Here is a 27,008-nt window from a genome sequence, read left to right as displayed (position 1 = left end):
TACACCAGTTTTATTACATAGCATTCTTGAGCTAAACTCACACAATGTCTCAGAGGTTATAACACATGACATCCAGTTGTTTTGAGTGTAGTCTTTCCACTCAGGTAATCAATGGTGAATGGATCTATAATCAACATGGCATGGCTTCTGGGCCTCTGTTAACGATCTCAAGCCAATAGACCACATGCACACACAGGAAGAAATCAATATCCACATAAACTCTTGTAGTCATATAGCTATGGTCTACATTCTGCTTTGGATGAAGTCTAATTTGAACTGCTGCAAGATGACTTATGGAAAAGTCCTAATAAAATATGTGACTGAGTCATTAGTGTTATTAAGTTCCCAAAAGGCAAAATTTTGGCAGAGAATAGTTCCCATTTTCTCAGGAGCGATCTACGAATCGATAATGGTTACACGGTGACAACTCATTAGGGTAATTATCAACCGGGTGTTAGAGCAAGAAAAACTCTAGAAGACAATGGAGACTATATGTGAACACCTTATACAATCTGTATTATTCCCCCTGCCATTCTTAAATGTGGTTTGCCTCATTTTTGTACAATTTTATAAGAGCAGACTTCATCATCTGACATTTTCATTCTTGTATTTCCTCATATCTCCCAGTGCTGCCTCATTCCCCAACCCCAATGTTTGAGGCTCAGATGACCCCACGGGCAGCAGGCCTCATGTGGCCTTATTACACAGTCACCTGGCAGTGGGCAGGGCCTTCCATTCACAGTCCTCCTGCAGTAATGATCTCCAAGGGGACCTCTCCTCCCAGAGACAAAGCTCTCAGGCTGGGAGAGAGACGATGGATTATGGGCTGTCCTGAAGAGCACCCTTCTCAGATGTCCATCTCCCAGGTCTGAAGGAAAGCAGGCGTTTTCCTCAGATGAATCCAACTCGGAATTCTCACAAAAAAAGAAAACAGAGGAGCCTGCTGCAAGTAACATTTTGTAAAAAGAAAAAAAAAATAGAAACAGCTTGGATTGCTGCACCTTTACAGACAGCACAGGTGCAAAAAGATGCAATCCAGAGTGGTCTGAATGTAATAAGATGCGGTCCACGTGCCCGTGCCTTGTGTTTCCTTAGCGGAAAAGTCGAAAAAAAGAAATGGTTTTATAGATTTCAGTGACGGCGCACCTCTCCACTGTATCAAACCACTTGAGGAGCTGAACTCAAAATGAAATGAAGAGGAAAGAGTGACTGCAGCATGGGTGGGTGACTCCTGAAGTGCACAGAATAAAGCGAGGACGCAGCAGAACCTGGAGCGCTGCCCCCTCCTCACAGCACTCCTCTGCAAAACGCTCATGTGACTCCCAGTGGAGGCACCAAGCAGGGAACTGGCAGTCAAAATCACCGTCTACCAAAGGCATGTTTGTCTGGTTCAGCTGGCTGGGCTGTTGTGTGTGGGCACGGGCTGATTTTTTCCCCCTGCTTCTCACTCTCGCTCGCTCTCTTGCTTTCACTTTCTCTCTCCCTCACTGTCACACTCTCTTTCTGCCTCTTTCTCTCTCTCCACCTCAAGAAAAGATTGAGTCACAATGGCACTTTTATTCATTGTGTTCTGTGTCTTTGTGTTTGTTTTCAAAAAACACAGCGGCATTCACGCCTTCGCATCAGTGCTGTCAGCTTTCATGCTCGGAGCCCTGGAATGCTTACATTAGCCACACGAGGTGAAATTCAGACAGAAAATCTATGAATACCTCAGAACTTTAATATACTTCACAAATGTCTTAGCTTTTTCTTTTATTTTGTACAAAGCCTAAATGGCAAACTGGCTGTAAGTAACAGTTTCTAGTTACATTTTTGGGAAACAACATTCAAATATATATGGAATACCACAACATTTTATGCACTAAACATTTTATGATTGTAAAGGGCTTTTTATTGAATCAAAAATTGTGCCCCGATGAAGTCTGAAAGGTTTTTTTCTAAGCATTTTATAACTAAACACCTTATAGTCATTTTAAATGATGCTGAATGCTGAAAAAAATGGTATGGTTCTGGAATATTCTCTTAAATTATGTGCAGAATGTGCAGAAGGCCATACTCAGTGGACAGACTGTGCCTCACAATAATGTTGGCCATCCAGTATCTGTTTACTATTATTCAGAATTTAACTTATTTATTGCTTCCCAAACTAAAATAGGTGGACCTTATAATACTATTTATACTGAATCTGATTTTAGAATTTTTTTAATCATATATAGTTTTTAAGTGACGGTCAATGAAATTATACATTAAGTATATATTATTTATTCATAAATAAGGCTGTTATTTTCCTTAAATTGCATACTGACATACTTCTAAAATGCACATTGTATGATTGTTTATTCTTGGCCTTGATCATCCTTCTTCAGTGGCGAGCAGTAGTCCGCCAACCCAGACGGGATCCACTTTTTCATACATAATGACATGCACATACTGAACAAAAACAAATGATGGGGGATAGAGAAATCCTGAATATTTGGATTCACTATGCAAAAATAAATAATAAGCAGGTAAGATTTTTGCAAAAAGCAAAATCATCACTGACCAGTGATCAACCATAAACATGTTTAAACATTAATCTTGAGTTCTGGTGTGCAGAGCAGTAGGCCATTCTGAAGTTCAAATAATGAGTACATGGACAGATTGGGGAAAACATGCCAGTTCATTCAGTATCTTCATTCCCTGACCAATGTATGTGCTACTGAGGCATTTTTAAACTTTGTTTATTAATCCTCACAGCTTTCTAGGTAATATTTAGAGTGTGGGAAGACACTACAGAGTAGTCACGCATAAGAGTTCATCTCTACCGACACTGAGTACATGCCCGTAGTATTGTGCCAGTTTCCAGGCCAAAATCACTAAAGGCATTCTGGGCATATCCGATATATGATTCAGAATTGTTTTGGAGACTGCTCTGCATCCATGCAGTCATGAGAGAAATGTCAAACCATTGTGCCGATTCACAGCATTACCACAGCAGGAGGAGTCACTCCAGCAGGAGCCTCTTGAGCTCCTGAGGGCATGTGACAGGCAGTGCACAGGTAAAGTCCTGGCATATGTAAGCTGTGGCTTTGCCATTCTGCTGAACTAGCGAGGAGAGGATGGGCAGCTTCTGGTAGAGAAAGCCTTCTGTATTACCATCTGCCAGTATCAGGACCTGCAGGAATATAAAATTGTCAGATAAAAGCCATAAAGTTAAAATGTAAAGGTATTATTATTCTGAGTAAATGACAAAGCACTTTTGTAAGTCATTCTGGATAAAGTGTCTGCTAAATGCCATAAATGTAAATGTAAATATGGGAATGTAATGCGCTATTGAAATGACCACTAATTCTCCACTTACTGAAATATGTTATAGTTTTGAAATATCCTGAATTGCACTACTATGTTTCTTCTTCCAAGGTCAGAGCTCACCCATGTTCATTTTGTAATTGTTTTTTTATGGGCATCAGCATTGCCTCTTGGATCTAGCAGTATCTTAGTTCAATGATATTTGTACTCTAACCTATTTGTATTGCATTCTCTGAGTAGATGACAAAGCACTTTTGTAAGTCACTCTGGATAAGAACGTCTGCTTAACACCCTAAATGTAAACATGAGGAGAAGAATGCCGGTGAGGAACAGGAAGGGGTTAACAATAGAATGCAGAAATAGGGAAGAAGGAACGGAGAAGAAAAGCAACACGGAGACATGGGGAGAACAGGAGGAGAGAAATAACAATGTTGGTCATATTGATGACAATGAGGCGGAAGAGAACAGACAGTGAGTGGGAGAGCAAGGCTGCAAAGACAATGTAAAATGTATAATTCCCTACGTCTCTCTGTTCAGCATTAAATCATGACAGAGCAGAGTGAGGGGCGATTACAGTGGCAATTCTATCAGTGGCTCATTTCTGGTTGTCATTGTTCATATATGGTCCTCTGTGGCACAGGGGACATTTAGTCAGAAATGAAAAAGGCATTACCACAGAGACGACCCTGACCTGTCTTTGACCGTGCCTTCACAGATCTCCATTTATCTGACAATCTAATCTGTGGTCTGGCACAGTAACATATCAATATAGGATCATTGTATAAGACCCTGTATAGCATTAGCTACCTAAAAAAACACATGTAAAGCTCAACCTTTAATAATTCAGTCCTATTGATTCTCGCAGCCAGTGTTACCCACAACCCTTCGTTTCGTCCAACCCTCTAACAGAGAGGGAAGCCCAAAATAACTCAGTCAGAGCCGAGGCCAGTCAGGGGGCTGGCTGATAGTCAATGGTTTGCAGCAGGTCCAGTTAGCACAGCAGCAGGGATGGTCACCCTCAGCTTTGATCCCTATAACTGAGGGGAGACCCGACTGTCATTCTCCTTCCACCCTATAATAAAGCAGCAGGAGGGAAGAGAGAGGGAGTCTGAGTTCTCAGGAGCAGACAGTGACTGAAGGGAAATGGATGAAAGAGCCAATCTATTTTCTTTCACTGAGATGTTCCTTCTAGTCGGAGTGGCAGGGCAGAGTACCCAAGAGTCAGACGGAGTTATGAAGGACATGTTCCCAACTATGATGGAGGTTACACTTTAGGACACAGCTCTAGAGACAGAGAGAAGACCCAGCACGCTGAAGGATCAAGACTGCCAAAGCCAGCAATTCTATTTGCTTTCGGTTAATCTCTCATGGCCACAAAAAAGAACCTCCATAGTGTGATTTTTTTTGACAGTCATGGTAACAACTCAACTATGTAAAACCTGTTCCCAGTCACCTAAGCTGTGCGGCTCTCACCTGCTGGAGGGATCGCTCACTTTATTGCAGCTCAGAATTCCGCATCATTACCTTCCTGCTAGCAGCCCGGAGCAGCTTCCTGTCAAACGTGTGGGGACATCACATGGGCTGTCAGCAGCCAGACTCAAAGGGCCATGATAGTTCACCAAGGCAGTACATCAAAAACAACACGCAGACCAAACACAAACTGAAGAGAGACGCACAGACCTTAGGGTTACACCAGGTGACTTGTCCCTCATAGGCAGTCTCAGAGGTCTCTGTAACTCTGTACACTCAAACATTCCATTTTGCAGTGCCTTGTTGATATATGCAGCATGTGTAAATGGGCGGGAAAAGTATCTTACATTTTGTTGCTGACCAACAAAAAGATCCAAAAGCCATAATAACCATAAACCTTCCTGTCTGATGACTTATTCAGTTTTCCATTACTGATGATAACCCATTGCAACACCTTCTTCTCTGATGTCACACCAGTGCATATCCTGTGAACTGATACCCCTCCTCATACTGTCAGTACACCTAGTTCTAACCCATGATTCCATCCCCACAATCATGCTGCGATATCCACCTTCCAGTCTGTCAGCTCTTTGTTCTGCACACCTAAACAAACGCACGTGCATGTGCGCAAACATGCACACGGGTGCACACGTGGGAGTACACACACACACACACACACACACACACACACACACACACACACACACACACACACACACACACACACACACACACACACACACACACACACAGTTGATTAGTCTGGGGAATTACATCAGCTTCATCTCCTAGCAGGATAGAGCTGCTCTAGAAAGCTTGAGGCTGTCAGCACACACAGGTGGAGCACACAGCCATTACTCATTCAATTATCCGCTGTGGGTTTATTTCTGAGTATGAGGGATGGGGCATGTCATTCCAATGTCTTCATTACCTTCTCCAGAGATGGGGACTAATGTGTAATCATGTGGTACTTCCACAGCAAAATGCATCAACTGCTACATAATTTACAAACAATTACATACATACAGAAAATTTTGTTCACAGATAATAAAATAAAATGAATGTTGTGTTCAAAACCAAAAGTTGTTAATGTACTTAATATAAAGAACTGGGAAATACTAAGAACCGAAAGTATTTATTCAGCACCCTAATATGATCCATTCTATCACTGGCACTTATAATGATTTTGAAAAAAATGCCAATTTCAAGCATTTTCTTGAGTAAAAAAACAACAAAATGCCTAAGAGAATATTTTCATTCATTCGTTTTTTGCTTTTGCCTGATGTTCCTCCCACCAGGCCCCAGAGGACCTGCAGGGTGAGGGGAGTTTAATAATGGGAGGGTTAGAAATCCCTACACAAGTCTATTTATGCATTCAATCAGGTTGGGCTCCCAAAATGAAGGTGGAAATATCTCTTGCATTGAATATCCAATTTTGGCGCATATGTATAGAGAGGGTAATTCACAACTCTGGGCGTTTTACAGGACTATAGTGTGGCAGTACTCCTGAAGCATGTTACCTCTTTACCATTCAGCTGTCACTTGGACTGCTCATTAATTTTTTTCACTGGGTTTCCCACTGCTGTACAAAGCACATTTTTCTTTTGAGAAGGGGCACCTTAGAGGGCGTTCTGCTGGGGATAATCAAAGCTTTGGCACAAATGAGTCTTTCAGTGGTCTTTCTCCCTCAGCTTTAATTTGAGGATATTTATGTCTATTCTAGGTTAATCATATATCAATCAGTGCCTTTTTGTGCATGGACTAATCATGCAACTACACATAGCTGGGCCAGAAACAACTGAGCAGAAAACTGTCCAAAATGCATGGTCCATGAAATGGGAAGAAAATGTACAAAAGGCCTGTAATTCCTATACGGTTTACCCATATAGACATACCAAATGAAAGCTGATCTACTGCACTTGGAGATCATAAGACTAATTTATTACAAATCCCATGCACTACAGTGCAAAGTCCAAATAAACTGCATCAGTAAATAAGAATATATTTAAACTAGAAAAGAAATGCTGAGATATAGCCACTAAGATTTAGCAGCACAATAACTGAATGAAAATGACATATTTATAATGTTCTTAAGACTACTCTCTGGAAGCATATATGTTTTGAGGAGCTTTCACACCTGGTATGTCTTTCAGAAATTCTGAAAACAGATGGCACTTGAGGAAATTAAAGGACCTAAATATAGGCGGGTGCAGGCAGCAACACATGCTTTCTGACATTAATTAACAGCGACAAAGACCCTGTTTAATCTGAAGATGGTTGACATAAAAGAGAAGGACAGGGAGATGACACTTATCCCTTCCAGAGCAATTTAGTTCATGGTCTAACACACCTGAGGTTATGATTCTGAACTCGCTTGTGTAGGGCAGGATGTGTGAAGCTGAGTGCGAGTGTGACAGTGTGTAAGACATGACATTCACAGCCCTGGTCTCCCCCCAGCTCCTCCTGAGATCAGTCTCAGGCTAGAGGACCATGGTCAGGTGCTACGGAGTGTCTGACTGAAGCAAAAGTAATGCATACTTTCCCTCACCACTTACACTGAAAACAGAAGTAGTTCAGCTAAGCCATTGCTGATGCACAAACCTAAACCAATGACTAGTTTCTGTATCAAGTGGCCTTCACTTATGAATTGTTTTTAATATCCCAGGATTATTCATTTGTAATTTTAAATTAACATTATATAGTTACTGCTGTGTACTGCTTACATGAAACTAGTGTAAAACAGTTGCATGAATGGAAGCAGAGTTTGGACCTATCTTGTTCTGTGAGGTTTAAGAGGTTACCTGGACTGGGGACATAAGAATACACATTCTTTCTCTCTTTTTAACAACTGGCCAATCATACCTTTGATGATTTCCTAATAGCTAACATTATATATATATATATATATATATATATATATATATATATATATATATATATATATATTTTATTTTTTATTTTATTTTTTTTTTTTTTTTGAAATGGCATTATCTGACACTTTTATCCAAAGCGACTTACAATTATAAGTGAGAACAACTTAAGCAATTGATGGTTAAGGGCCTTGCTCAGGGGCCCAACAGTGGCAACTTGGCAGTGGTGGGGCTTGAACCAGCCAGCTTCGAATTACAAGTCATCTATATTGTATATTGTAATGTTACAAACACAGAAACACAAACACAGACCTAATTTACTAGAGGCTGTCTTGCCTAAGAATAAGTGTTCAGTAGTACATATGAGACCTAAACACACTGTGAGCATTATCTCAGCCATTTATTCGACCTGAGCAAAAACCTAGGAGTTAGGATCTGAATTCAACATGCTCACCCCAAATCAATGTATCAAAGTAACAACAGACAACCATCCTTAACTTTGACCATCAACCATCTTCCTGAAGCATTTAGACCCTATTAAGCCACAGACTTGATCCAGTGTTCTGAATCTTGACTGTACTACAGAATAAAAATCAATTTACAAAATATGTGCTAGTACTAACTGCATCACCACCAGTGAATTAAATTTAGAAAGAGAAGAACATACAAGAAGTGCTTTCTGGTCAAATTCTATAATCCCTTGTTGTTTGGGTTTGCTAACTTGAAAGCCTCGTTATGTACAATCGCCTTCTGTCCTGTTCACTTCCTCTTGCTCGGTCCTTCTGTTTGCTTGTTAGGCTGCAGGCCTGAACCTCTCTAGTTGTTGTCTTTTCTCTATGGTCTTGGTAGAGAACCGGAGACGTCCGTCCCTATAAATCACTTGGTTGAAAATGTCTGTGGCCTAAAAGGCCAAGCCCCAAGTGCCTGCATTGCCCACATATGGGCCTTCTTTTCTGCATTTCTTTGATGGCCAAAAACCCTTCCAGAAACACGGTAATCTCCTCTCAGGTACTTGAGTCCGAACAGGTACGTTTTTGTACATTCTACAGAGTTAATCTAGTTTTTCTTCCCTTTGTTGACCTAAAGGCGACAAACTGTTAAAAGCCTCAAAAGCACAAAGTTCAACTTCAACGCAAACTCCTACAATATCTGCTCATAAACGAATGCTTGTCCAGTGTGCCTCAGGGGATTAAAGGCAAATTACTGCAGTGAGCAGCTGGCTGCCATCATCACAGAGATGGTGCAGTCGTTTGGAAGCTTTAGGTGTATTGCTGGAACCATCGCCTAGAGGCCATATCCATGCAATCACCATAGACCAAAACGTGATTACACCGCAGAGAGGTCTGTCCTAACAATTTTAATCAGTCATGATGTGATTTGCGATATTAATTAATTTACAGGGAGGTTTAGATTTAACAGTCTTGTTGCAAATCCGAATTTAATGAATACATACAAATGAGATTGAAAAAGTTAATTCTTACACAGTTCAATCCCCACAATTAAACCCCGTGCCCTAAAATGAACAAACAGATGACAGAATAATTGGATTTAAATTAAAAAAACATTTTCTCATCTGGGTTGGTAATGTGTCGTGGAAAATGTTCAGCGTTCTCCCTGAAACATTCAGTAAATACTGTTTATATTCATAAAAGCTTCAGGCCATTCAAGCCGAGTGTTTGATGAGATTGAACATACTATTAACACATGGAGGATATTCCACACTCATAAACGTGGTGACTTGATTAAGTTCTCAACATGTTCATAATTAGTAATAAGAAAGTACTGGGACAAAAATAAATTATTTGTCTCTAAAATCAAAGTGGATTATGTACTAACCGTCACTCGTGGGGAAAAATCCAAAAAAGTGAATAGTGACATTTTGAAAATGTTTCTGAGGAAAATATGCCTTTTTGTCAGTGCAGTTTGCATATCAAACTGTGTTCATGCAATAGGGGTCACTGTCTTAATTTCCAATTAAATTAAGCTTACATGAAGTAAACAATATAAATTGACTATCATGGTGTCCACATGAACACAAAATGCAGTATATCCATAAGAAACAGGTTAAACAGAAGAGTGGACAGGTGCAAGGAACGCTGGTTTAATATTGCTCAGTATGGGCCAGTTTAGTCTATGTCATCAATGGCCACCCTCCTGACGTCCCCGTTTTGTTTTCTCCGCCCCTCGTCTATCCCTCAGTTCTAGTCCATGTTTTGGTTGTCTGATTAATCCTTGATTGTTCTGGTTATTTAAGCCCTGGGTTTTGTCTTCTAGTTTGTCCGTTATTTTGTTAAGTCAGGTTTGTTCGGCGTGTCTAGATTACATTAGCTATTACTATCGTCGCCCTTGCTTTGTCGTTTGCTTAGTTTATGCATTACCTTGCCTCAGTGTTTTCCTCTTGCATCTGTTTATTTTGCCCTCTGTGTTTTGTTACCCTCACTTAATAAACCACCTCCTGCATTTGCATTCTTCCTCTTGCCTGTTCCTGCTGGAACAATCAAGGATTAATCAGACGCAGGTGAACATAACAGTACAACCAAAACACGGACTGGAACTGAGGGACAGACGAGGGGCAAAGAAAACGAAACCATGGAACGGAACGACCAGGAACCAAAGGAAAACGGACACGGAAACAAGGACGTCAGTAGGGTGGTCATTCGTGACAGAACCCCCAAACAATGCGTGCAAAACCCAGAACACCAAAACATAACCAGGAAGAAAATTTCAAAATAGACCAGGGGCAAAGGGACAGGAATAAAAACAGACAAGGACACCGGAACAGGGACGTCAGGAGGGTGGCCATTCCTGACAGTCTATCATGGACACAATGTAAAGCCGATATTATCCACAGTGCACCCTGATGGCAAAAGGGAGCTTCAACATCATAAAAAAGGTTTCAGGTCTCATCTGTGTTTGCATATGGAAGCAGATCATGACTTTATTAAGTGTGAATGACCGTGAGTATATGTTGTTTGTGTGTGTGTGTGTGTGTGTGTGTGTGTGTGTGTGTGTGTGTGTTCTCAGAGATAAAGACATACTGACATATTTATAGCCCCTCTGTGAGGAAATATAGAACTGCAATACACAATGTATTCACAATATTGTATTCCTTTGTTTAGGTAATAGTACAATAGGAATACGGTTCACTGTGCAGGAACTCTATCCAAGCCATTCGGTCACTAAAGATGCTTACTGATTCTACCTCTCTCTACATGTCCAACGTGGATTTAAAACCGGACAGGTAACATATATCTTTAGATATTTCTGAAATGTTTCCAGATATTTCTGTATACCTTATACACCATAACTTCTAGCACTGCATAATATATATTTATATAGTATGCTAAATGTGTGTAGTAACTTCTAGGCTACTCCAGTGGACAACCTGACACCAAAATATGACACCGCAAAGCAGAATTTTTTCCAGGTCTCTAAGAATAGCCCTTTCCCCAGAGGGTTTTAGGTAGGGATGACGATTTGACTGCAGGTTTGGCTCAATAAGAGAGTCATCTATTTTTCAGTGTGCTCTTCCGAGTCTATCAACAGGGTGATGCGGCTGGCTCCTTCGATCATGTCTGAGTCAATTAAACAGACAATGCGGGCCGGGGTCCATCTGAGACTTCGCCACTGTGAAACGGGGCCATGCGTGGGCTGCCCACTTTCTTTATCAGTGCCTGCCCAGATGAAATTCTATTCTGTCCCTTTTTCACTGGCCTCGCTACCTCTGACTCATTACTGCCAGCCTCTGCAGCTCTGTGCCCAGCTGTGTCTAGGCAACAGGCTGGATTCACCCCAGCTGTTCTGAAATCCAGACGATGGGTGAGACCTGTGGACATGTGCACTGAACACGTGAGGATATGCGATTGAATCAGCGTTTCCTTAGATTGAATTCAAGCACCGCAGCTGAAAGGAGACTAAGCCAGGTGAATTTCTAAGTGCTCTGTGGCGTGCCCTGCTAATCCATCACTAATGCTAATCCATAAATATAGATTTAGACTCTAGATGAAGATGGCTGTAGATACTGATTTATTCAGAGGTTCACAAGACAAATGTGTCCTCCACATTTTTTAAATTAATTTTGCTGCAGTCTTATGCTACTTTGCCATGTTTGTTTAAATTTGTACTTACTTATATTAAGTCCAAAACAGCAGAATTTAATATTCCGATCGTTCTAGAAAGTATATTACAGTGACAGTTCCAGCAGGACAGAGAGGACCAAACACTGCTTGGTAGAGCAGCAGATCAGATCACAGCTCTGTGCTTCTGTCACTGGGCCACTGCAAGCTAGTATGAGCTGGCACTTAGTGTCCCACATACTGAGTAAAGACAGGTACGACAGGGGTCAAAGCCAGGGTTAATGTTAATGACCTGGAGACAGCAGCTGGCTGAGGGGACAATAATTCACAACTAAAGCAAGCAAAAAAGAGTCTTTCCTAATCCATCACTCTCAGACCGTTTAAGACACTCCATAAATTTTTTTGTTGGAAGCTCTGTACAAAAAGGATATGGTAAATAAATAGCTTTTTCTTCTGCAAAGCCCACAAGTAATGCTCGCATTAAACATGACACGGCCTCGTTTTGAAGTCAGCAGAGAAGCAGATGAATGGGCAACGACTTTTGCTTCCTCGAGCAGGGACGGGTCTGCACAGTGGGCCCATAGGAACTCAATGAGCTACGGCTCGACACTGAAGCATCGCACGGGGAGCAGGTTGTGCGAGGCCGGCAGATTCATGGCCATGGCTGACCTCAGCTGGTCTCCCTCCTTTTTCTCTGCACACATCCACCTGCTCCAACAGAGCCACATGGAGGAAGGTGGAGGTTCGGGCCTACTTTCCAACTCCCACAGATTTCATCTCTTTGCTTTAAAAAAAAAAACCCTTAGCTGTTCCCGCTAACAGGGAAGAGGAGGTGTCTCCCGAGAGCCGTGCTGCTTACACAGTAACAAGATTCCCAGTATCAGATTCCCTTTGCGAGGCAGCTTCCCTCCTGCACACACACACACATTAGCGAGAGATGGAATCGGGGAGCCCCTGGTGTAGGCTCTGCACACGTGTTGAATTCGGTATGTGCGTGTGATAGTAAAACAGTCAAAGCGCAAAAGTCCAGGTGTGATATGTGTGTGTGTGTGTGTGTGTGTGTGTGTGTGTGTGTGTGTGTGTGTGTGTGTGTGCGCTCTCTGCGTCATGGTGAATGAGGCGGGAAGCCATGAGTGCAGAGCTGGAGAGAAGGGCAGGAAGGGTACAAACGCCATCTCTGAGCTACGATGACCTTTTACACTAAAGCATAGCCAGGCCCGCAGCCAGCGCCCACGGAAAAACCAACTTATTTTAGTAATTATTCCAAAATGATTCTACGCACGTTACGCTGTGTAGCTGTTGTCCGAGCTCCTGGCTCACACTGTGCATCAGCATGCACAGGGCAGAAATGTGACAGCTTGACCTTTTGTGCGAGATTGCTTTTGCCCGCTCATTAGCATGAGGGCTCCAACTGGGCACTGAGGCACATGGCATTCTTGGCAGACCAACAAGTGTGTCATTCAAGAAGGTGAAGACTGGAGTAGATGCCAAGACGTAGAGCAAACATGCAAAAAAGGCAACATCAGAATTTTGTAAGGCTTTGACTACACTGAAGCTCTAACTGCTAAAGAAAACAAGACAAAAAGAATTTTGACATGGGAAAGTAACATGGGAAACATTGTATGTACGTTACCAACGAAATCTTGTGTTTATATTTCAGTAGAATTTTAATGTCTCTGTCCAGGTTATATCCAGATGAAACATCAAGGACAGCACATGTCTACATGCAAGTGGCACTACACAACTTCAGACAGCATGTCATTTTCAAAACAGCAGTACTCCTGATTTAATGATGCATCCTTGAAATGGGTTCTGCTCATTAAAAATAAATAAATAAATAAAATAACACACACACTGACCAAGATGAAGTAGACATGAGCTGGGTTGCAATAATGTTATTGATTCTGCTGGGGAATGTCCTACATGACCTATTGTTCTGAGTATGGCTAAGGGTGCGTAACACCTAATCAACTGTCCCTCAAATGAGGCAAATCGACTCACTTCTGTGGATGATTAAGTATCATACATTTAAAACAAACTGCACCAATTTAGATGTCCGATGGATACACTGACCTTTAAACTCGAACCAACATTATACACTGTAGGTCATACGTACTACTTACTTTGAATCTTGATATTTCTGTGTATTTTAGTACAAGTACTTTAATACTTTACGTTTTGCTCAAGTGGAGGATTTTTGCACATCCTCCTCCGCTGCCAATAATCAGGCAGTGTAGCCTGGTCAGTGTGTCTCCTTATTCTTACCAAGGACATAAAGCCAAAAAGTGGAGGCGACTTGCCTTGTAGGGAAGAAACAGGGAGTTGACACAGGCAATTAGACTGGCTGTGTCCTCAGCATCACGCTGGCCACAGATAATCACCTAAGAAAGACAGGAAGAAAAAAATGGAAAGAGAGCAAGAAAGACAGAAATGAAGTATGACAGAAAAATGAGCGAAAGAAAGGAATGGGGCGAGGCGGGTCAGGCTGGTGTGTTTTGGTAATGAGGTTTGCCCTTGCCAGGGCCTCTATTTTGTCATTCCTCCTCTTAAGATCAAAACGTCCCCTGGGCAGGTGAGTGCCCGTCGTGGTGATGCTTTTTCATGGCTTTTAAAACTACAGGACTACACAAGGAAACTTTGAGGGGAAAGTGCCATCACGTGTAGATTGTTTCACAACGTAGCTGTCAGTCATTCGTTGCTGACAACGGTTTATGCATAAAAGTGATCCGGAATGCAAAGTAACTGCCGTGAGTATGAACTGATCGAAGACGCTGCGTTCACTATCAGATAGGGAACATGGAATACAGTGTTTACAGGTGAAATGTTTGTATTCAGGAGAAAAAGCATTCATCCACGGCAGATTCATCCATCTTTACACAGCACCATGTAATTAAAACAGCGACAGCTACCATTTTTTGTGTGTGTATGCGCAATAAAGACAGGAAATGAACTCTGTGTGCTGTAATGGAGACCGCTCAGACCAACACTGATTACCTGCTTAAAAGTGCAGTGATGGGCCATCAAGCCACGGACCATGTCAGGAAGGGCGATTGGCATATTAACTAGCCTATCAGAAAAGGCAGCCAGCAGTCTCCGGGAGCGCTCCAACCAGTCCCATTGGCCCATTAGGTGGGAGAGACGTAGTAAGTTCATTGCAGAGACAGAGTTTGCACTGGGCTCTGCACCATCCTGATCTGGAGAGAGAGAAAGCAAGATCTCTTAAGCTAAACACAGTAATCAAACTCCAACTCCAACACATCGAACCTTTTTCTTCTCATTGTTAATCTGATACAATTAATTCTGCTGTGGGAAAGTAAGCGCCATTGCAGTGATAGTCCAAATTATCATTGTGACCTTTACCCATTTATCCGGCTGAGTGAAAGTGGCTGATACAGCATGTAGAGTGGCAGCCACTTGAGAGACGACTGGTTTTTATCTCGTGTGTGTGCGTGCGTGTCTGTCTGTCTGTCTAGGGAGAGGACAACTGCATGACCTCATGCATCTGGAGTTGTGGACAGCCTGGTGGCCCTGGGCTGAGGGAAAAGGGACTGAGGTGACTACTGACATATAGCACAGCACTCTCATGCAGATGCTATTATGTGGCCAGAATATTAAACACACACGCACACAAACTCAGTATGGCAATCGATGCCATATAACACATGTAATCCAACGCTCGTTCACTGTAACAAACATAGACACTAAATGTAAAGCATTCCATGAACAACCATGAGAATAGAAATTCATGCATGGCCAAACAAACAACAAAAAACTACATGGGGAAGTGAGTGAGGGGGATGTTCACAGGGCATCTGTGATTTGCGGGAAACACACCGCCGATGAGAACAGAGACGGCATGGCTGTGTTTGGGCAGGGCGTAAAATGGAGAGTGGCATGTGCTCCGGGAGGTAATCCATCTTCTCATGACAGCAGCATGGGGAACTCTGGGATGACACACTCGGCTCTGCACAGCCCCTGATGAAACTCTACACGCTAGGCTCGCTGGTTAATGGTGTAGTCACTTTTAAAAAAAACGAAAAATCTGTCTTACGTCCCATTTAATTTATCAGTGGCAACAACAAAAGCATAACTGTTTCCATTTTCTCCCTTTCCATGTGCCACTGGCGTCAGTGTCGTGTTCACAGTGGCGTCAGTCACCGGCTGAGGCATGATGGCCCTCTGATTCCTGGTACAAAATATGGAACTGAGCCATCTAGTACAATGGCAGATGTTTGGTGTTTTTTTGTTTTTTTTTTGGTGGGTTGCCTCTTGCACCAATTTCAATCCTCTTTCACCAATTTCCATAGGGTTGGCACATAGATGGACAAGATGACCATGAAAAGGCACTAAACAAAAAGAACTACAAGGAGTATAAAATTAAGAGTGAGTGGAAAAACAAAAAAAAATGGAAATAAGAGAAGAAAGGAATGAAGGCAAGATGCATCTCACCAAAACTGGCACTTTAAGATAGGGCGGTAGCAGAGTGATGAAAGACTCTTCTAACTTTGCAAGCATGCTATCAGCAGTAGGGTGATGGTAGTGCTATGCAGTGGAGTGATGCTGGACACTGAGTGACAGCAGAAGATCTCCATCAGGCTGTCCAAATGACTCCCTCCCTCAAACCCCCACACACTCCCACTCCAATCAGCCCATCCGAGGTGTGACACAGCCCAACCAGACTGCAGCCTATTCAAGATATGCAAGAAATGTCATGACCAAAAAGTGTCATGATACTGCCAAATTCTCAATAAATGGAAATAATACATCATTATGAAAATTTAGCATTTAGTGAAAATCTATTATTGTTGTGCCCATTCTCTGTTATCTGTTTAATCCAGTGTGAATAGTGTGCAGTGGACTTCGCATTGTCCCACCCTGTTTGAGGGACAGCAGCAACATGGGATCTGAAGGGTCACTGTAGAAGTAACCACTGCCCTGGGCATCCCAGAAGAGCTGGTCCTGTCTGAGCTGGAGCTCCTCGGCCCACTGCAGCCAGTGTGCATTTTGTGTGGCTTCAAAGAGGTCCAGGAGACCACATACCACATAGGCATAGTCATCCAGGAACCCTGGAATGGGTGAAGCTCTAGAGAGAAGAACGAAGGAAACTTACCACCGACCTTGGACCACAAACACAAGCAAGCATACACCGACAAGCAATTTACATGCAAATATGTATTTTCTCATATCCTGGGACTGGAAATGTTTTAGGGTAGTGGTAAAGTAGCTTTACTTCTACTTGCATATTTGCATTTATTTGCATTTGTATACAAGTACCAGTTCTAAATACATGTACCTTTCTTTCCCATATGAAAAAAATAAAGTTGTCCCATTGACATGTTTTTCTTCTTTTTTTTTTTTGGAAGGAGCATGGGAGGATGTTTAATAGTTTCTTTCACTTTTGAGTTCATCTTGTTTTCTCCCACCATCAGTGTCTTTGTTTGGTTACTGCATCACGAAGATTTGGAAAGAATCCTTGGAAGAAAAGATGGATGTCTGAATCATCGAGTCTGGGAGAAGTGGAGCTTTGAAGCACAAGATCATTCACAGCTTCTTTGTTCTTGTGCATGCTGATCTCCTCGACCATCTGTGCAGTCCTCTTCTTTTCTAGCATTGGACGAATATCTTAATGTGTGAGAAGTGTAATGTGTGAAATCATGCTTTAAGGTGTTGAAGTCGTCTCCAAAGTGTTCAGTACAGATATGAACAGTGCAATATCTGCCCATTTTTTAATCAGTAAAAATGGGAAATTCTTCAGGTGTGACTCTGGGAATGTGTGAACACGCCTAAAGGCTTTTTAAAGCTTCGATTGGTTTTCTTTTGCTGGGTCAAATAGGGTAATTTAGAATAGATTTGTTTAACTCCTAAAATACAGGTTATGTTTCAAGTTCCAGAAGTGCATCTAGTTCATTCAAGTTATGAATAACTAGTTGACTCAGATGTGTCAGAATGATTCCGATGGGAAACTTAATGTACTTTATTTTTTTACACAGATCATGTGTTGAAGACAATATCCATTTCCTTCCTGCTTGGGTACACTAGGTAACAGTCTAACGCACTAATATAACTAACCACCTATAGTTGTAGTTCTATACAGTGGTATAGAAAAGTTTTTGTGAAAACTTGTTGAACGTTATCTGGCCATGGATATTATTCGATATTTGGTTTAAAAAGAGGACATATTCCAGAGCTTCTTCAAAACCCAGTATGAAAACAAAAACAAAAAAAAATCCATATCACAGTCCACCTTTATAAAGTTTTTTAGGTCTTTGATGCAAACACTTTTACGTCTGCAGGACATTTTTCTGATGTAATACTGGTGAGAGTGGTAGGTGTACTTTAAGATCTCTTGTAACAGTCCACTTGAAAGGCAAAGCCAGATAACTAAGGAAATTCTTTGAAGTTTAAAAGAGATTAGTTTGATGATTTGGGCAAACATGTCAGGGCCTCTTTATCCCAGGCACGACCAGCGAGGTGGTGGTGCTGCAGTCGACTACATGACTGAACTAGGACTGAAGCTCCCACTACAGTGCGGTGCTTCTTGGTTCAAGTCATGTTAAGACAACAGAGATTTCCAGAGATGAGAGAAAAGTGATGTGGTGTTGAGCATAACAGGGCCTGGTGGTCAGAGCTCATGGTACAGGCATGGAAGACCTGGGACATACATGCCGCCAACTGTGAGATTTGGAGAGCTATTAAAATTCCATCTGCAGAGTTCCAGAGTGATTCGAAAAGCAATGTAGTACACCCTGCTCTGCTGTCAGAAGACTTTCAACACCCTGGGAAAGCATCTCTGCTTCATGCACGCTCTGCTCACAAAAAGAGCCCTGGGTTCAGTGATTAAACACAAATCCTGTTTCTACAGGTGAACTCATAGTGGAGGGCAGCTACCGAAGACCTGGGAGACAGCAAAAACAAATCCAAATAGGCCAGCCCATTTATAATGAACGGCTCCGTGACTGGATTTTTCATTCCTGCGCTCACTCAAGCTCCCCCGAGGACGCAGCTACTCCACCATCTTTCCTCCATCTCTCCTGAGGAGACCGTACACAGTCATTCAAAATCACTATTCATGGATTCGCTCAAAGCATGATGGAAGAGTCATAAGCATGAAGGATGTGGCTCCTCTACTAAGTTCCTTTGCTACTGAAGAATGAACAGAATGATGCTTAAAAAAATTATTTCCATATTACCACCACTATACCTGATCCACATCATATAGCATGTTTTTTTCTGTTGAAAATCAAGTACCAATTGAATTCTAAAAAGTTTTTCAAAAAGATTTTCAACAGTAACTGCAAAAAAAGCTGCCTCCTCCTCATCAGGTTTTTTTTTTTTTTTTTTTTTACACCTGACAATGGCTATTTGATTTGGCTCCTGAGAAAATGTTGACTTTAATTTGCCAAGTAAAAAATTCACAAGGAGGAGCAGAGAAATGGAAGTGCTCCTAGCGACGATGGAAGTGGATTCCCAGTCGGCAGCCGGCTCCGGTCTTCCAACTCCTGTAACGGAATCTGCCCGAGTCTGCCCCTGCTTTCACACCCCGTTATTATACCCAGAGAACGGAAATCTTCCAGTGGCAAAGCAGGGGATGCAAATTAAAAGCAGCCTGACATCCGGTGCTTCTGTATCTCAGCTCTGCACACACAGCACACAGCTGCTCCTGAGAGCACAAGACTCATTTTGCTTCCCACTGTAACAATGAACATTTTTATGCAGGAAATAGTTCACCATTTGGATGTCTGTGATACGTTGTGAGGTGTCATATGACAACCGTACAAAAACATGCAACATAAAGCGCGCAGGAACGTGTACAATATAGAAATTAGGTCTTGTACACAATTTCTGGAAGGCCTTGAAATTTAGCAGCCAGAAGATTCCAGGAGTACCTGCAACACACTGTGCTTAAAGATACAGAGGTGTAGAAAGACTCAACTTTTCAGTGGAGAATGTAAGGCTTCCAGAGGACTAGGTTGTTTTGGAGGTACTTCATCAGCTATGCTTGTGTACTAACTGTTGCCAGCCTCCTGACAGCACTGGTAAGCCACCATTCGAGAATAATTACAGGAGAACAATTTATTCCACAAGTGAACGAAGACACCTGCTGAGCTGACAGTATACATAAATGAGGAATACAGCTAAGAGTGTACACCCGAAATAAGGCCAACAACTATTTGTATATTAGCACAAGGAAGGCTTTGTTTTCTGCTGAGTCTAGGTGAATTCTACAAATATGTGTGCCAAGGCTGGGTGAGCTGGGTACTGAATGGGAGGTGTTCTACTTTTCTTGGGTAACTGAACTCTATTGCCACCTTGCCAGAACAGCCTGTGTGTACTGCAGTCTAGCCCTGCCATATACTATCATCACAGACTGCTGAAATTCAAAGATTACACATCATTTAAAATCCAAACTCCAGTGAGGTTTGTCTAAGCTTTTTCTGCCCCACTGCACTGGGATGATTATGAAACAGGTGGAGGACAGCCAGCCAGCAGGTGCCCACACTTTCACAGACTGAGTATGGAACCGACGCGGTCCTCTGTGTGAGAAGACCCGTGTCCTGCCAGTACCAAAAACCAGGCTGGAAAGAAGCTTGACCCCGTTCCCATGTGAGAGGAGCACAACAATGAGTTCTTGTTTGCTTCTAGTCTGCTCATGTAATCGTGTGACCCTACGTTTGCGCAACCTCCATGTTGTCGCCGCGGTAGCAGGAGTGCAGCATCTGCTGTCGTTGTCCATCCCACAGGTGCTCGTGGAGAAAGCGTGCAGTCTGCTCAGCTCTCTGCAGCAGGGCTCCTTCGCCAAGCACTGCCCCCACACGAGCCAGCCCTGACAGCATCAGCCCTACCAACCGTCAAGGTTTATTGCAGAGTAAGCACACGCACACACACACACACACACACACACACACACACACAAAAAAAAAAAAAAAAAAAAAAAAAAAAACACTCGTCAGTTCATTGTTTAACATCCTGTACACAGTGAGGATGCTTATATTTTTAATAAAACAAATACCTCTAAAAGTACACACACACACACACACACACAATTTGCTGAATATTATGTGAATATATTATATTACTCTAAATTATTCTGGCATTTTGGTGAAACTATCCATCTAACAGCACAAGTCCACTGAGAGTCCCAGGTAAACACAAGGGCCAAAAACTGACACTGGTGCTGCTTGCAAAAGAGGACGAACATTTCATCTAAAGTAACAGGCACCCAGAGCTCAGAATCACTGACAAAAGGCCTGTCAGTGTGTTCCATTTGACTACAGAAGTGTGGGAAGGGTCCCATCATCTTTGATTAATTCATTGAGTTCTTTTTGCAGGTAAAGGCAGGTAGTCTTATTGAATTAGCAGAGTAATGCCATGGGTCACACCAAGGACCACTGTGATTAAACACATCATTATTCACCACGATCAGCATTAGACACTGGGAATTCTGAATAGACCACGGAACCCTAGGAAGGTTTCACAGCCTTTCATTAGCCGGTCATGTACACAGCAGACAATGCTTCTTTGAAGGCTTTCGAGAAAACTTGGCACCGTGTTTCTGAGCAAGTCAATCTCGAGGGAACACTCACAGCAGCAGAGCTATTAAAGAAAACAATAGTGCAGCCCAGCATTTATAAAGCCTACTCTATAACGATTGCTGCTGTTGGCTTACAACAATCGATAAAGAAAGTGGGTTAGAGAAAGCAAAGCCAAGTCCTTGAGGGATACACCATGTTATCCATGCCTCAACGTCTCACTTATTAATTGATTGACTGTTTCCATTAGAATGTGACATACAGTAATTAAGAACACCAATTAGTGTGTTTACTAGGATCAAAGCACCGAGTTTTCCTGCTTCACTTTAATGACAATTATACCACCTGCCTCGATGGACACAATACAAAAGGGATGATACTAGTATGGGGTCGTACCGTTCCAGGAGGCCAGCATCTTGGTGTCCAGGTGAGGGCGAGGGCGGACCCGCCGCACCTCGGCCAGCCTGGCCCTGGCGCTGGCCAGCACCTCAGCCACCCTGTCTACGCTGAGGCCAAAGCGTGCAGCCGTGAGCTCTGGGGAGTAGCGCACGATCAGAACATTCTGGCCCTGAAGCTCCCCGTGAGGATCCTGCAGGTGCATGAAGAAGCCAAAGATGACAACACCAACAACAACAACAATAATCAGTATTTAAATTGCACTTTTGAAAAATTTGAATAAAATTGGAGTAAAATGAAAATGACAGAAAATAAAATGTACAGCAAAAATTACAGAAAAAAAAATTAAATGGAATAAATAAATATTTTAAAATCGGAAATAAAAGTACAGGAGTCGTTAGAGGAATTAAAGGCTAAACTGAACATGTAGGTTTTGACCATCCACTTCAATGTGCCTAGACTGTCAAGAGCAAGGCAAGGAAATCCAGATCTTAGGACCACAGTAAGAAAAGGCTGGCTTCACCTCTTTAGGCAGGTTGAGGGGATGACTACTATGTTACTGGAGGTAGATCTGAGAGATTTTTGAAAATATAACTAAATAAATCAAGGTTTGCCATGGTCATGAAAGCATGTGAATGTCATTAGTTTCTTAAAATTTATGAATTAAGTAGTGCAGCTATCTGAGAATATACAGATTGTTTGCATATTGGTGGAAGGAAATTATATATTTATTCATTATCCTGGCTTACAGCAGAATGTGCAGATTAAATAGTGCTGGTCCCAGGATCAAACTTTGAGGGACTCAACTGGGCAAAGTATGATGCTTGTATGAGCAAATTCTAAGCGCAACACATTATTCACAGCCACTCACGTAGGTTCAGAGCCGATTTAACACAGAACCAGAGAGGTTAAACGGGTCTAAAGCAGAGAAAATGGTAGAAGAAGCAGATAAGAAACATGCATCTTGACTCACTCTAAGATCGCTCTAAGATAAGAAAGTGCTGTTTCTGGTCTACAATGAGCCCAAAAGACTGGAATAACTCACTTAACATACTGGAACTGAGAGTAGCATAATTCTGTGGAAAGCAGCTACACCATTACTTTGCTAAGTAAGGGAATATTTTTAAACTGGTGTACAGTTGCTGAGAATATTGGGATCAAAATTACTTTTCTTTAGAATATGCCTGAGAACAGCTGTTTTAAAACTTCGTTGATAAATTTCTTGCGGAAGTGGCTGATTGATGATGCACAGAATCTGATTTGAGAGTAGAGTGAACACGTTTGAAGATGAATGAAGGCTCCCTGGAGAACATGCACTCACTACAATGGCACCGAAAGGAGAGAGATAAGATACTGAAAAGAAGAAGAAGAAGAAGTTTAACACCCAGACAGTAACGCACCTGTTCTGGCTCTACGTTGCCCTGGTCTCTCACGCCGTAATGATGCATGAAGATGTCGGCTTGTGTGACCCCACTGGTGGCTCCCTCCACCACGCAGGAGAGCAGCTCCCTGATCTCACTGGCTGTCCAGACACAAAACGCTCCCTCTCGCTTCTCCATTGACTCAGCTGTGGGCAGTGAGTCTGCATCCTCTGCACCATAGAAGCCTCCAGACTGCAGCAGGAAGCAGAGTGTTAACCGTAATTTGAAACTAAGTTCATTGTTAATACACTTTACTAGAAAGCACTGTAAAACATTTGTATTCAGTCAGTCACCACACCACAACAAGTGAAAATTGAAATTTATACTGTCATTTCTAGAATAAGACACCTCCTTGGTCATCCTTTCTCCCAGTGGTACATTCAAAAGTATACAGTTAGATTAAATCACAGACAAATTCCACAGACAGAACTAAAGACAGTACCAAAATGGTTTATTATAATAGGCCATCAAGGCCTGAGGTAGTTAGCACAAGCCAAAGAATGATTTCCTGCTGATAATGGAACTTGCCCCGTAACCTCATCCTTATAGTGTAAAACCATAAAACTTGACCTCCAACAAAAGCCATCACGAACAAAGAAGATTCTGCACAGTAAATGAGCATCTTAACACATAATTACTTCATAAATCATTGGACACATAATTACAACAATTCAAAAGATTTTAACTGTTCCTTTTGTTCCCTGGCAGAGGACCATTCATCATGGCAAAATGGCTGATGTGCTGCACCAGCACACGGAGGTGGGTCGACCTCGAAACCAGCAAGGACCCAGACCATTTTTCTCAGATCTGGCTACAGTGCAAACTCAGCAAAGCAAAGCAGGCAGGAGCTAATAAGTAGAACGGTGGCTTACCTCGTGGCTAAGGTCTCTGGAGACATACTGCAACACATCCTGGGCCACATGTGCAAAAAGGCACTCTCTGGATACCTAGAACAAGCAGCAGCAACAGGAAAACACCAGCCAAATGAAACAAGTGTTACATCAAGTGAACTGCTGAGGCAAGCCATACATCTCAGTGAGCAACAGATTTAGCAAACCTGCTGGTTCTTGTGACCTCCTTTTAAGTGAGCAGGTACATATAGCTACATTTGTAATAAGCCAACTTAAACTTAACAGACCTATAAAGCTTTTTAAAACTAGACATGATAAAAAGATCTTGAATTATGCAGATAAGAGAACTAAAACAGATTCTTACATGATACATTTTGGTTTAGTGAGAGTATCCATAAAGAGTCTTTATGGATAGTCAGAATCTAAATGTCTTCATGCAGATCATGCAAACAGAACATTTGTGTTGTTGCACACATTTTTGTGTTGTTGCACACATTTTGCGCGCATACACACACCTGGTACGCAGTGATGTAGGCCACTGCCAGCTGAGCCTGATCATACAGCATCTTCTCAAAGTGGGGCACATGCCAAGAGGAGTCTGTGGAGTACCTGTGAAAACCCTAGATGGGAGGGGAGGGGAGGAGAGGAGAGGAGAGGAGAGCATAACATAACATAACATAACATAACATAACATAACATAACATAACATTTGGTGCTTGACTTTTCACTTTCTGGTCACTGGCCATTCAGAATGTCACTGGGGGTATCTATGGATTACCTGAGCCACATGGTCATGAATTCCTCCTAAGGCCATCTTTCTAAGGGTGTGGAGAGCCATGTGAAGAGCCTCTGCTCCTTCAGAGGCAGCACAGTTTACTGCCCAAAATGACATCAGGAACACCAGGTTCACTAGGAGGCAAAAAGCCACAGGTCCATCAGTGCAACAAAAGGTGGAAGAAAGTTTAGTGACAAGTTTATTCAAACACGCTACTATCTATACTATCTATCCCCTATAAAAAGCTGTCATCAAATCCATATCTGCATCTGTTTACCTGGTGTGGGGAATTTGGGTGCCGCTCGGAAGCCTCCGTACTCCTCCTCGTATGACTGAGCCAGCTGCTGCAAGCATCTCTTCGCCACGTCTGGGGCTGGGGGCGGAGCTTCTCCAGGGTGGGCGGAAATGGAAGTGCACTTCCGAAGGGTGTCCATCACTCTCTCCCCACTCAACCTCAGCGCTTCCCTGTTAGTCTGCCACTGAGACGAATACAGCACAGAGAGACGGCCAGGGCAGGTCAGCACTACACGGAGCACTCGTTACCTTCATCTTCATCATAGGTGAGGTGTGCACGCCTGTGCAGGTCACAAGGAGGGATTTACACTGCACCTGTTCAATTATCCTCAAAAGCACAGTTTTAAATCCAGGTCTTCTGCCATAGTCTCCTGGAGGGAAGTAGGTGCCACCTAGAAAAGGTCTGAGATCTGGAGTGAGCCACACGCTCAACGGCCAGCCGCCACCTCCACTGGTCGCCTACGATGACAGAAAATAAAATTCTTGACACATGATAAGGTCTTTGATGCATGTTGTAACACATAATGATGATTTTGATCAGTCTGATTCTGTAGCAGATCACACCTGTACAAACGTCATGTAGACTCTGTCAACATCAGGTCTCTCCTCTCGGTCAACTTTTATGCAAACAAAGTTGTCACTAAGGATCCTCCCAATCTCTTCATCCTCAAATGACTGCTTCTCCATCACGTGACACCAGTGACAGGTAGAGTAACCAACTAAGACAGAGTGCAGCTCTGCTCAGCAATGAGTTTGGAAATGATAGAAATGGTTTCTGATAAACATGACCCGTTACCTGACAAGAAAATGGGCTTGTCTTCACTTTTTGCTTTGTCAAAGGCCTCCTGGCCCCATGGAAACCTGAATACCAACAAAATACACAAACAGATGCCTGTTAATTCTACATACACACACGCAGCTCTGAAAGGATTTTTTTTTTCTTCATTTTTCATCAAGACAGCATCAAAGTAACAGCCCGGGTACTCTTGCAGGAAGCCCCTTACCAGTCCACGGGGTTGAGTGCATGCTGGAGAAGGTAGGGGGACCTCTCTTTGCTCAGACGCTTTGAGCGCTTTGGTGGGTGTAAACTCCCTGTCGCCATACCAAGGCAGGCTGCAGCACTCCTACACAAACAGAGGCGGCTCATATGAGTGTCCCTTATGTAGTTTATCGGTGTAAATGTAAAGGCACGATTAACGTCAAGGTGTTCGGGCTTCTTTTAGGCGTGTGAAAAGGACAGTAAAAGCGAGTGGCCTTTAGTTGCGGAACGTCATAGGGTTGTTAAATAGCCAGCTAACCTAACCTGTATGTTATGGTTGAGTCAGGTTTGGTAGACATGCAGACCAGACTTGCTGGCCATAGCCAACTTACACTGCATGCTGTGTCATATCTTATTTTTAACCGGGACTTCCAGGTTGCTGTTTGCTCATGGAGCTCTTATTTAGCTATTATTTTTATTTGTTTGCTAGTTAAATCGGACAAGCAATGTAGCCAATCCGTTAGATATCTACGTTTGTTGATGTCAGCTAGCTAGCTAGCTGATGTTTACAAATCAGCGGGAGACCATTCGACATATTTTACCTGAAGTTACCCAAAGACGATCTGCAATTTAGAAGTGAAGGATAACTGTCAGAGTCGTGGGTGGACGTGGGTCCAGAGCCCCGGCTGCTGGTTAAAGTAGCGTTATGAGATCTGTCGCGTCTCAAGAAACTGAGCAGTCTGAAGGGATTGAAGCGTCTGGTAGACGAAGGTGACCATGTCCAGACAAACCGGAGCATCCTCACTTTGCAGAAAACCCTGCCTCCTCTGCAGACCTCCCAATTTTACCACAGGAGGTCGCACTACGTATACGGTATATTTATACTTTACACTTATACGCACCAAACCGACTGAAGGGTATAGTGAATCTGACACGGACGTAACGTTATTCGATATTTGTAAACTTCAGACCAAACGCAGGCATTTGGATGCGTACTTGTGTCTGGGTTTTGCGTGGTTTCTCTATAAAAAAAAGTTTAACACCAGACTTTTCCACAA

General features: G+C 42.6%; 1 protein-coding gene across 1 annotated transcript; it reads right to left on the bottom strand.

Moving 5' to 3' along the window:
- Positions 1-1,625: 1,625 nt before the first annotated feature.
- On the bottom strand, positions 1,626-26,979 carry spata20 (spermatogenesis associated 20). Its single transcript, XM_035533828.2, has 16 exons — positions 26,553-26,979; positions 25,976-26,095; positions 25,768-25,832; positions 25,536-25,690; positions 25,287-25,430; positions 24,955-25,156; positions 24,681-24,811; positions 24,418-24,522; positions 23,924-23,998; positions 23,031-23,243; positions 21,631-21,823; positions 20,375-20,543; positions 16,579-16,787; positions 14,699-14,898; positions 14,005-14,085; positions 1,626-3,154 (listed from the first exon to the last, which is right to left on the bottom strand). Exons 1-16 carry the CDS (start codon positions 26,747-26,749, stop codon positions 2,984-2,986), a joined length of 2,430 nt encoding a protein of 809 aa, XP_035389721.1. The 5' UTR covers positions 26,750-26,979; the 3' UTR covers positions 1,626-2,983.
- Positions 26,980-27,008: the final 29 nt, after the last annotated feature.

Source organism: Electrophorus electricus, chromosome 15 (assembly GCF_041902795.1).
Source record: "Electrophorus electricus isolate QZ-2024a chromosome 15, ASM4190279v1, whole genome shotgun sequence".
Lineage (NCBI taxonomy): Eukaryota > Metazoa > Chordata > Actinopteri > Gymnotiformes > Gymnotidae > Electrophorus > Electrophorus electricus.
Note: the sequence above shows the minus strand (reverse complement) of the source record. Positions and strands in the feature narration are given on the sequence as shown.

What these genes read in the sequence shown, in the direction of transcription:
- spata20 (XM_035533828.2), bottom strand. Translation starts at nt 26,749, where the DNA reads ATGCTCCGGTTTGTCTGGACATGGTCACCTTCGTCTACCAGACGCTTC. An exon ending in ACCCAAATTCCCCACACCAG is followed by an intron (nt 24,812 to 24,954) that starts GTAAACAGATGC and finishes TTTGCCTCCTAG; the next exon opens with TGAACCTGGTGTTCCTGATG. An exon ending in ATCACTGCACTTTTAAGCAG is followed by an intron (nt 14,086 to 14,698) that starts GTAATCAGTGTT and finishes TGTCTTTCTTAG; the next exon opens with GTGATTATCTGTGGCCAGCG.